This window comes from Cicer arietinum, chromosome 2, assembly GCF_000331145.2.
Source record: "Cicer arietinum cultivar CDC Frontier isolate Library 1 chromosome 2, Cicar.CDCFrontier_v2.0, whole genome shotgun sequence".
In the NCBI taxonomy this organism is placed as follows: domain Eukaryota; kingdom Viridiplantae; phylum Streptophyta; class Magnoliopsida; order Fabales; family Fabaceae; genus Cicer; species Cicer arietinum.
In genome coordinates this window covers 12,655,133-12,667,341 of record NC_021161.2, presented here as the reverse complement: position 1 = coordinate 12,667,341, position 12,209 = coordinate 12,655,133, and the positions used below count along the sequence as shown (strand labels likewise).

At 28.6% G+C, this 12,209-nt stretch overlaps 1 protein-coding gene across 1 annotated transcript; it reads left to right on the top strand.

The window, feature by feature from the left end:
• Nucleotides 1-4,194: 4,194 nt before the first annotated feature.
• Nucleotides 4,195-7,798, top strand: LOC101494858 (cytochrome b5). Its single transcript, XM_004490160.4, has 3 exons — nt 4,195-4,401; nt 7,156-7,222; nt 7,356-7,798. Exons 1-3 carry the CDS (start codon nt 4,315-4,317, stop codon nt 7,580-7,582), a joined length of 381 nt encoding a protein of 126 aa, XP_004490217.1. The 5' UTR covers nt 4,195-4,314; the 3' UTR covers nt 7,583-7,798.
• Nucleotides 7,799-12,209: the final 4,411 nt, after the last annotated feature.

Genomic DNA, 12,209 nt, shown 5'->3' with positions numbered 1-12,209 from the left:
GACAAACGACTCTATTTGGATCTTTTGCATTCTTCACTGCAAACTCAACAAACTCCTTCACTTCATTTTCATACTCTTTTGACAATCGATTGGCAGACATCCATTTCCGGTCCATATTATATGACATATATAAATGCAGTTACAAAAATAATAAGCTACTGCACAGATCAGCAAATTTCAAAAAGAAACCAATATCAACATATCTAATATTGGAAAATGGAAACCAAGGTCCATTATTATGTAACAATTTCAAAACAGAAAAGATTTCCAAATAAAACAGATCAACAAATTTCAAATAGAAAAGATTTAATATGTAACAATTTATCAGTTTTCAATTATTAAAAAACTAAAGATTTTTTGACAACAACAAATTAATAAATACCTGAGACAACGTAGATGGCTGCACAATACTTAGAGAATATGAGGGTTCCCAGAGTATAGGTGATGAGGGTTGGTAAATTTGTTTTAAATTTGTTTTTAAATTTGTTTTTATTTATTTAAAAGTAAATGATTTTTATTTAAAGCGCATGTCTTTTACAGCGCTTGTGAAAAAAGCGTTGTAAAACATTATGTGAGGGCGCTTGTGTACAAGCGTTGTAAAAGTCTTCTAAACATTATGCGCAAACGCTATATGGCCCTACAACAACGCTTTTTTCACAGCGCTTGTCATAAAAGCGCTGTTATAGGCTCCGTTATTTTTAAAATATATTTACAACAGCGCTTGTAAGCGCTGTAAAATGAGCGCTATAAAATGACATTTTTCGCGTAGTGCTTTTAAAGAATCTTCAAAATGAATAATCTAAAAATGTTTAGAAGAACAATATGGTTGTCCTTTATTGAAGATAAAGCCAAGATAAATTAGTTTAGAAAGTCCAAACAGTAAGTTAAGAATGTCAAAATCGCACAAAAGGCTTTTGAGATAAAATTAAGAGACTCAAATTGAAGACCCAAATGGTTAAAATAGTCTATAGATTGACGAACTAAGAACAAGGAGAAAATGACACAAGTATAATGTATTATCTTTGTTCTATAGAAAGATATGCATGTTTCTGATCAAACACATTACCAATTACTTTTGACAGCTCATTCTCACATTTATGCATGTTTTCTTTCAAACTTAAAGAAAGAACATTCTAGGTTTTGTCAAGAACGTTTTGGACATAAATATGAACGTGTTTAAGATGTTTAAATCATATCTGACACTTCGCTACTATGTCTAACGACTATATTCAACTTTATTTGAGTTTTCAAGACTCTCTTCATCTAAAAAAGGAAGATCAATCAAAAGACAAATGTAAGAGTTTCCAAAATAATCAATCTACACATGATCATTCAGAACTCAAGTTCAAAAGTTTTTCTTTTAAACAAAACTCCAATTCTCTAATTATATTTGTGGATCATCTTACTAAGTTACTGTTGTTAATAAATCTCAAACATGAGTTGAGAAGTATTTGAGTCCCAAACACTTTTTATCACACACATCATTTTGTAACTCAAGTATATCTCTTAAGTTAGATTGAGTGTGTTGTAATTTTTTTTTCTAGTTTGTAAGATACTTGTAAAAATTCTTTATGGATTGAAAGGTGAAATTCCTTTCAAGATTGAAAGGTGAATGTTGTGACTGATCAAAGTATGATCAAGAAAGATAGTGCAAGGTATAACGTTTTGGTGTTGAGCACATTAGTGAAAAATCTCATAGATTGTGATGATTGAACGTAGCCACCTTGAGTGAACCAACATATATCTTTGTATATGATCTTATTATCCATTTTCTTTATTTATCTTGTACTCACCAATCATATTTCACTTGATTTGGCAAATTTTATTTTTCAAATAGCAGTGATCAATTCAACTTTCTTTTTTTTTTGCAAATAAGCGTCATTTCAAGAACACACACCACTCACGAAAAAACTTTATATGAATACAACATCATTTAGATTTTTTTTTTTTTTTTGCGCTTTATTAGAGAAAAAAAATGACATTCATAAATGAAAATATGATGACGAACATGCATGTAAAATCATTATGCAAATGTGTAGCAATGTTTCATGAGTATGAGACTACCTATCTAAATATTTAACTTTTTTTTTAGATGATTAACAAGAAAAGTGAAAAAATAAAATAATGTGTTAACATGATAAATTAATATATTAAAAAAAAAAAGAAGTGAACAAATACAAATTACATTATTTTTGTTTATACAGATGATTTATGCTAACGCAAATGCAATGCAAAATACGTGTTTGGCAACCGAAAGACGGGCCATTGTTTTTTTCAATTTTTATTTTTTATTTTTTATTTTTTTGTGATAAGAAGAGCATGCTAAAAAAAAGACTTTTGATTATTTACAATGAGTTTTTCTTATACTGTTAGGATTTTTTTGAATTATATGATGATGCAATATATACTTTATGTTAATGTTACTTAGACTTTAATCTGAGACTAATTTTAAAGTTATTTTGTGAAATGAATAATGCGTTCAATGTGAAATTAAAAGTTATTGTTTAAAAAAAGATGATTTCTTTATTTATTTATTTTTTATGAATTTTTGTAATTTGGAATGTTATGCATGCACAAAATTGGAAATTAATTTTTTTAATGACTATTTTTGTAAAACAAAATGTGTATTTAACTATAAAATAATCCCAAATTTTAGTTTTGGCCCACAACAACATATTATTTTACCCTTTTTTTGAAAGGTTTCTTTATAATGAAAAATGTCAAATGATAAAAAAATAAAAATAAAAATTCAAGCATGAAACAAGAATATAGTTTATTTTTATTTGATCATTTGTAAAAGGAATATCACTCTTTTATTTTATTTTATTTAATATGCAAAGATGTGCATGTTTGTTAATCTTATGGATGGAGTAAAAATGACTTAAGAAATGCAAATGCATAATGAAGAGAATCTTTATTTGAATTTTTTGAATATGCATGAGAATGCAAGAATAGTATATTGACACAAGTTATATGCAAAATATGCATGTTAGATCTCTATGTGAGACTATTTTTTTTTTTTTTGAAATGAATCATGACACGATTTATATGCAAAATATGAATCTTTTGGAAATGCACAATTAATTATGTTATACTTGACTCTCTATTAGTCTCCGGTGGAGTCACCAACTATCGCGACCTAAATTTTAAGTGTTCAATTCAATAGACTTGCTACCAAAGTTTATTTAAAAATAGGGAAAACGTTGAAAAAACTGTTAAAAAAATGATATTTGAAATCAAATTTTTGAGTTCGACAGTCAACATCCGTTAAAATACGGTTACCTATAATTAATTGTACAAAATTAATATTAGCTTAAATATATTTATTTCTCCTTATTATTAGACATGAATATCAATTGTTTTTCTTATGAATGTGATTTTGAAATAAAAGTGTGTTTAAGAAAGAGAGGAATAAAATAATTTTTTATTAATGTGTTTGACAAGAGTACGATTGACAAATCAACGTTACGTAATTCTTAGGTAGAAAATGTGGATATGTTAATCGCTTTTAGAGAAAAATACGTTTGGTTACAATAAAATGATTGGATAAAAAGAAATTATTGATTTAATGAAAGAAAAGAAAACCTTTGGTCTGATAAATTGATTTTGATGAGAATATTTGGTTATTTATTTGAATTTGGCTAAGAAAGTTTAATATCACCAAGTTGTATTAAACTATCACTGACAAGATGTTGCATCTCAGTCGCTCTTATTATTTATTAAAAGAATAATTATTATTTAGAGCTTAAGATCATCAAGTTGTCGCAACTCATACGTCTTAAAACTAAACTTGACAAAATGTAATATTTCAACCAATCTTTTTAGCCACATTGATTTTGAATAACATGAATTTTTATTTTACTAAAGATGATAATGATAAACCTAAGATTGAATTTCGAATGTCTATAATTTTAATAGTGGTTGATGTTGGTTGTATAAAGAATAAAATAACAATTATTATAACACAAAAGAATAAAACTGAAAGAAATGAATAAACCATTTTTTTTTCATTTTTTTGCTTTTTATTTTTTATTTTACTTATTATATTGACAATGAAGCTAATTTGAAAAATTCAAGGACAAAAAGTGGGGTATAAGTATAAATGTGGATACAAAATCTAAGCTAGTCCAAAGACATCTTGGCCCCAATTTATTTGAGCCCATATTCGTTCCATTAAAGCGTGTTGTTGTTGTTGACCCATGAAACTGAAACACCAAGTCCCTAGAATTCAAAGTTGAACAACACAACAAGAGAGATTATCCATCACCCGATCAAAATATCTTTTTCTTTGTGCACCATCCTTGGACTCCAAACATGCCAACCCTCTCCAATTTCTATAACATCCAAGATGCTTCCAATCACAATACCAAAGACGATTGCTGGATCATTGTTGATGGAAAGGTACTAACTAACTTTTCCCAATTAATCCCTTCTTTCTCTTTCAAATTTCCCATTTCGGTCTTTCCCTCTTGCTTTCTGCATTTTTATTTTCATTGTTTTCATTTTATTAATATTGTTTTCATTTTGTTTCATTATGTTGGTAATCTGTTGGCTATATTCTCAATTGATAGATTATTTTGCATTTGAACGCGAATTTTGAGTTTTATTTTTGTTGAATAATGTAAGATGTTAAGTGATAGGAAGCTATGTCTTTCTTCACCACAATTGTGTAAAAAACTTTAGAATTGGGAAACATTCTCCACTATATATAAAAATTTAGTTCAGCCAAAAAGATTTTAATGGGTAGTAAGATTTTATGTCACATGAAAAACTTAGTTCAGCCCTAGAAAATTTTAATTTAAGAATGACTTAACTGTTGGTAACTGCAGCTCTTGGAAGATCTTTAGCTGTGTTTTTATTGTAGTTGCATTGGATTGGAAGACATGTTTCTTTATGATATGTCATTTATTACATGTTACTTTATGATATGTTATTTATGACGTGTTTCTACTTGTTGTTCCCGGTTCTTTATTATGTTTTCTATTCTCAGTAACATTTCATGGTGTTAATAGTCCAGGAGGTGTCAGCTAAGAATTTAACGTAGTAACTTTAGGGTCATCTATCGCATATAGGCTTAAAGACATCTTGGTTTATAAGTATATACGAAAAGAAATTGTGTTCGGCTCAATGCTCATGTTGCTTTTGTTGAGTTAACTGAGTTCATAGTTTTCCACTTTGTCTACAGTTTTCTACTTCTCGGAGTTCCAAAAAATTTGAATGTTCCTTTTGCTTGGTGTTCTTATAGTCATGATTCCTCTTGTAGATCACGTGTATTGTGTGTCTTTTTCTATTAGGGTATGTTACTGCATCATGTATTTGCTAGGATTCCCTCCAATTTTCACCACTTTCAAACTCTCCCGCAGTCTAGTTTGCAGTGATATCTCCATGTTATATTGCTGGGTTATTTCATTTGTTCATAGGTTACTGTTTTCTTTTACCTGTTTTGGCTGCAATAGTATAACTTTCACCGGTCCGCTCTTGCTTGTATTACCTTATTCCTGAGCAAGTCGTTGTGTTGATGCCCTGTTTGGTAGGGCTCATATTAGGTGAACAGCTTATAAAAGGGTCTACCAATGCACCACCTATATAATGTTTGCCCTCACAAGTCACACCCTTTGCTTTTCAGGTTAGTTTCTCTGATAGAACCCACAACCAAAGTAATGAACTGTATATTATTGGGAACTGTATATTATTGGATTGAATTGCAAAGGGTTGAGTTCATGAGATCTACAATGGTGGAAAATTACAAATCAGAGTCAAAGGACTCCTAAATCAGAGCTCAATGGCTCCTTACCAGATAGAGACTCTCCCAACAAATCTTTACAAATTTACAATAGCTCTCAATAACCATTCCTCACTCTATAGCCTCAATATATTATAATCTTCTAACCAAGTTCCCTATCTAACTCCACGTCACTAACTAACTTCCATTCTCTTATCTTTTTGTTAGGAATCCAAGAATTGGATTCTAAGGATTTAGAGGAAGAACACAAATATTTAGAAAAAAGATAAGAAATAATAAGAGAGAATCTCTCCAAAGAAAATGATATACAAAAGTGGATATGCTCCTACAATGAGTTGCACCACTTAATTTCTAAAGTTGCTAAAAGATGCTTTCTAAGGGAATGGAAGTCTATATTTATAGACTTCCTATACAGAAGGATAGGAAAAGGATTAATAGCAACTACCCTAAAACAGAAACAACAACAAACAGAAAATAACTAACTGACTAACTGATCCATCAACCCTTAACTACTCTAATAATTTCCCTTTATTCTATAATACACCCCTCTTCAAAACAACCTTGTCCTCAAGGTTGCAAATCTTTACTGTTCAACTTGTTAGAAAACAATAAAATACAATTTTCCACCGGGATCCCACTTTCGAGGTCTTGATGACTCATCTTTAGATTCAGGCAGCTTCATATACTCTTTTCCTGCCTTAGTAACCAATCCACCGAATTCTGAATTAGGCTCAATATGCCTTGGGTTAGGTCCCACAAAGTATGGCCCCTCTCTCTCTCTCACCATTAATATCCGAATAAAATGTTAAATGGATTAGTGAAGATTCGTACTAAATGGTAAAACTGAAGGAAGAAAACCTGAAGAATAAAAATAGCAGTACAAAGAATAAAATAATAAATGGGGAAACTGAAAACCAGTGGAGACTCGAGATTCAGGTTTGCACATGTTGCTTTGTACAGTAGCAGGTTCTAAGTGAAGGTTGGAAGATAGAGGAAGATTTGGTGGAGATTGTGCGACACTTTTCTCTGGTCTCTTTGTTTCTAACTAGACACATAAACTTGGACAAGTCTGAGTTAACTTGCAAATTTAACAATCATGCACATTACCTCTTCGATAAAGAGATCCTTTACGTGGAAGCCAATGAACCCTATTTCTTTTGAAGTTCTAATTCTGTAAAAAAAGATTCTGGGTTCTGTTCATTTTTATAGCTCCATATCATTCACTATGCAAAATCTGCAGGTGGTTTGTGTTGTTATTAGCGGTTTGTGGAACAACAACCTTTTGTTCAAATTGCACTATACTATAGCCATATATAGTAGTGGACACTACTATTTGACAATATTTTCTAATGATATCTATTATGCCTCTGACTTCTCTATTTGTTACATATTGTTTTCATGTGCCAATGCAGGTATATGATGTGACACAATATTTGGATGATCATCCTGGTGGAGATGATGTAATCCTAGCCGCAACCGGTACATACTATTACTTACTAGTTACTATATTTTTGCTACATTATCGACTGCATAACTAAACACGGAAAAATTCATCTAATATCAGATTTCACAATCTTATTTATTAGACCTTTGTGTTTAAATTTCTATGAAGGGAGAGATGCAACAGAAGATTTTGAAGATGCAGGCCACAGCAAAAGTGCAAGAGAACTTATGGAGCAGTATTATATCGGCGAGTTTGACACGTCAGTTCCGATTTCCACCAAGAAAGGTTTTTCTGAAAAGTTCAAGCATCTGAAGAATAAGCAATATTTGGGTATTTCCGTAGCTGTAGTTGGCATCTCAGTGGTTGTTGGTTTCTTATACATACGGAAGAAGTAATATGTACACATGTCTACAATTCATTCTTTTAAGTTGTTGCTGAAAATGAAGCATTACAACAAATTTTGCATTACTTGAAGCATAGAAAATATATTTTTAAAAACTAGCTTATTTCAAAACAATAATAAGAATGACAATTGATTGATGCATAATGTTACATCAGAGGATTGATTAAATTAAGAATGATTAAACATCGTTCTTGTAGTTCAGGGATTATTTGATTTTTTCTTTAAGTTCCTTTAGATTTTGTATGCTTCGCGATTTTTTTTCTTCAATCGACTCTTTAATTCATGTGTATGTCTTTGAAACACGAAACTGTTTTTGTTTATTGGAGTTTTTTTATTGTTGAAAATGCGGTATATTGACTGTCTAGACGGTGGTCGGAACACATTTGTAGGCCTAAATTTATAACGCTATTTAACATGTGAAATTTTAGTATCTAAATTTATAACTGTATCAACATTTTGTTATTTGGTCTGGTGGAAAGAGTTTGTTAATGAATTGCAGAACCTCTATGAATTTGTTGCTGCATATTTTTTTGTTGTGCTTTTATTTCATTTTCATCGGTGCACACTGAAAAAAAAAAGGTGCATGTTTTTGTAACACTCCGGCCATTATCGTTATCGATGGTGGTACCTCACGATCTTCTCGCTCTCTCTATCTACCTAGTGGAAATAACGAGTTTTTGCCTTTGTGGGATTCGAGTCTGGTACCTAGGAGATAAGTACAGCCTCTACACAGTCCCACTACCAATTGATCCCCGAGTGGTGTCTATGTGTGGCCAATATCCCGCATGTCTTTTTGCCGGAAATAATTTCTTATACAGGTGGACATCGGGTCGGGCGGTTTCCTGACAAAATTTTACTTATTAAAAAGTTTATAAGAATTTTTTTTTTTTTTTGCATGGTCTTTATGAGATAAGTTACAATATGTGTGTGCTATTAATAATGATAAATGTATCGAATTTATGGAATTTAACCAGATTAAATAGGTGATTTTATGAATATGTTGATTTTATTTGAATTTCAATTATTTTTAATTTCATTAACAAGTTTTAAGTGTTACATTATTATCATTATTGTGATTGTTATTTTTTATTATTATCATTATTATTATTATTATTATTATTATTATTATTATTATTATTATTATTATTATTATTAATGAATTTTGCATATTAATATTGCATTGTCAAATTTTATTGTATGATAAATAAATAAACACAATTAAATCAATTTCGTTGTAGAAATGATTATTTTTTTTTTTTATAAAAGGATCTATGATATCCCTTTTGTTCTATTTTTAAAATTTTAAAATATTGTTATCAATATATAATTCTAAATTTGCTGCATTTTAACAAATGACATTCTCAAAATTTTTTTCTTTTGTTTTCCTTTATATGCTCATTGGTTTGCTTTAACTAGTTCATGTGTTTAGCAAGTAACTTTTATACAACGCAAGTTTTTACATTTTAGTCAAATTATTGTTAATCAAAAAAATTTTGTAACACTAACGGGGATTCAAAAGAATTTTATTTGGTTTATTAAGAAATGTGTCAATACTTGTGTGCAACTTTTCCATTTGTTTTTCCTCGTAGTTTCGAGGACGAAACTATTTTTAAGGGGTAGGTATTGTAACACCCCAATATTTTCATATATATTATATATGTGTCCTTTAGCAATTTTAGTAATTTATTATTTAATTAATAATTTATTCTACCTCATCGGTTTGTTTTAACTAGTTCATTTGTTTAGAAAGTAACTTTTATACAACGCGAGTTTTTATATTTTAGTCAAATTGTTGTTAATCAAGAAATTTTTGTAACACTAATGGGGATTCAAAAGAATTTTATTTGGTTTATTAAGAAATGTGTCAATACTTGTGTGCAACTTTTCCATTTGTTTTTCCTCGTAGTTTCGAGGACGAAACTATTTTTAAGGAGTAGGTATTGTAACACCCAAATATTTATATATATATATATATATATACATATATATATTATATGTCTCTTTTAGTAATTTTTGTAATTTATTATTTAATTAATAATTTATTCTACATGTAAAGAAATTAAATTAAAATTTACAACTCCTTATTTTACTTGAATAATTATAAACTTTATTTTTATTTAATTGTTTTGGTGTGGCAATTAAATTAGAACGGCTTATGGCATAATTATTTCCTACGTGGACAACTGTGTATTTTATTTATTTGATTATTTTCGATAATCATGAAATTGATGTGTTCGATACGTTGACTTTATTTTTTATACGTGACCTGTAGTGATATTTTTGTCTAACTTGATTTATTTTAGTTGATGAAAACATTAGTTGAATTATTTAATTAAATTATAATTTATAGAAGTTATATCATTTATTAGTTTTATTTTAGACCAAATAAGTATTTAACCAAGGAGATAATAGAATTAGTGAAAATCCTTAGTTTTATTTATATATTTTATTTAATTAATTTAGTGTGACAATAGTAAGATAATTGTTCCTTTAATTTTAATTATTTGATGAAATATATTTATATTAATTAATTAATTAATTAATTAATTAATTGTTGGGGTTTGGTAGTAATTAATTAAAACTCGTAGGAGTATTTTTTTAGAGTGAACAATGACCAAGTCAATTTTGGTCAAAATTTAATCATCCACACTATATTTTATTGTTAATAGCATTTAACTATAAAACTGTGTATTTTCTACTTTACATTCACTCAAATGTGTAAGAAACAAGAATAAGTACATGAATGTCAATTAATTCATAACGGTTGGTCATTAAATGATATTATTCCAATTGAATACATTATTGATGTGAGCAATTAACCTCAATGAGAAACATTACTCTCTTTCTCTAATCAGGTTCACGTCTCCATTCGCAACATTATATTTTTTTTATCTCAAATATTTTCAAGTCACTTAAACAACCACCCACATATTACCTCTCTTTCTTGTGGAAGCTCTAAGCTTTTGTTCCTTTATCTTTATGATATTTTTCGAGGGCTATATAGTGTTACGTGGAAGGAAAGCGTCCAAGGTAAGGGTTTTTCCCCATGCAGAGTTAGGCTATATATTATATTAGCGATTTGTAAAATGTTGATATGATGTATGGATGTCTTAAAAGAAAAATGTTAATTTTATTTTCGTCATAAAGAAATTAACTATAATGTTTTGATTGTTTTTAGTAATACCTTTATCTTGATGAAATTAATTATAGAGTTCTATTTAATTATTATACCGTGATAAATATGTTTGTAGTGAAAATGTTTAATGTCATACGTGTTTTAGAGTATTTAATTTTAAAATTATAATTTTTATAATGATGTAATTAATAATATGTTTATTATGAAGTATTTGATTTTAAGTGTTGACTTTTGAGTATTTTAAAAATTTAAAACTTGACTATTATGAACAATATATGTTTCTTGAGGACATGGATGAGAATTTTATATTTCTTTAATTTTAATAATATGAGAAAATTGATTATTAAATGCATTAATGAATAGTCCATTTTTAGAATGCGGAAGACTTTATAGTGAAATGAATGAAATTTATGTTGTTATTGTATTCTTGGTGATATGAGTTTTAATTGTTGTCAATAACACGTAGTCAAATCAAATTTTATGGATTATTAAAATGAAAGTGGTGATTTTGAGATATTTGTTCATAATATATTTGATGTGTTGAAGTTATTGAGCTATAACTATGAACATCCATGAGAATATAAATTTGATATCTTATGTGATTAAAAAATTTAATTTGAAATATTTTGTCTTTGTAGTTGGCTAAGTGGCTAGTGGTTTGTGTTTTAAGAGGAATGATATTGGAACACACTATTAAACACAAATACAAACACAACTCCTTGTGGCCCTACATAATCTCTCTCTCTTCATTAAATTTCTCCCCTTTTTTTACTTTCCCCCCCTTTTTTTTTACTTTCCCCCCTTTTTTTACTTTCTCTTTTTTGTCTCTCTTTTTTCAGATTTTTTTTGCCTTCCTCTCCAAAAATAAACACATTCATCTTCCTTTTCTTCCATTTCCTCCTTTTTCCTTTTATTTACAGATTTTAATCAAAATTTTTATGAAGTAACTTGAGCAACTTCATCTCCTCACTTGCAAGGTAACTTGGTACATTGTTTTGCTTAGATAAGATTTTTTATTTTTTTTTTATTCATACACGTTTTCTGCTTCTGGTTAATAATATAAGCATTATTGGTTAATGAAGTACCATAGGTGGTTAATGACTTATTTTTGTCTAAAAATTAGGGTTGTGAACTATTAATTAATCATGTTAATTATTTTTGTCAAAATATTAAGTTTCATCGCTTTTAATCAATGATGTTAATCAGATTTGAAATGTTAAGTTTCATATTATGTGATTAGTAGTGTTTAAATTCTGAGTTTTTGTTTCTGGTTAATAGTGTAAACATTATTGGTTAATGAAGTACCCTAGGTGGTTAATGACTTATTTTTGTCTAAAAATTAGAGTTGTGAACTATTAATCAATCATATTAATTATTTTTGTCTAAATATTAAGTTTCATCACTTTTAATCAATGATGTTTATCAGATTTGAAATGTTAAGTTTCATATTATGTGATTAGTAGTGTTTAAATTCTAGGTCTTT

Bases quoted from the DNA above. Each gene is read 5' to 3' on its own strand.
- LOC101494858 (XM_004490160.4), top strand. From the start codon at position 4,315: ATGCCAACCCTCTCCAATTTCTATAACATCCAAGATGCTTCCAATCAC. The intron at 4,402-7,155 runs GTACTAACTAAC...GTGCCAATGCAG, and splicing joins GGATCATTGTTGATGGAAAG to GTATATGATGTGACACAATA. The intron at 7,223-7,355 runs GTACATACTATT...ATTTCTATGAAG, and splicing joins TGTAATCCTAGCCGCAACCG to GGAGAGATGCAACAGAAGAT.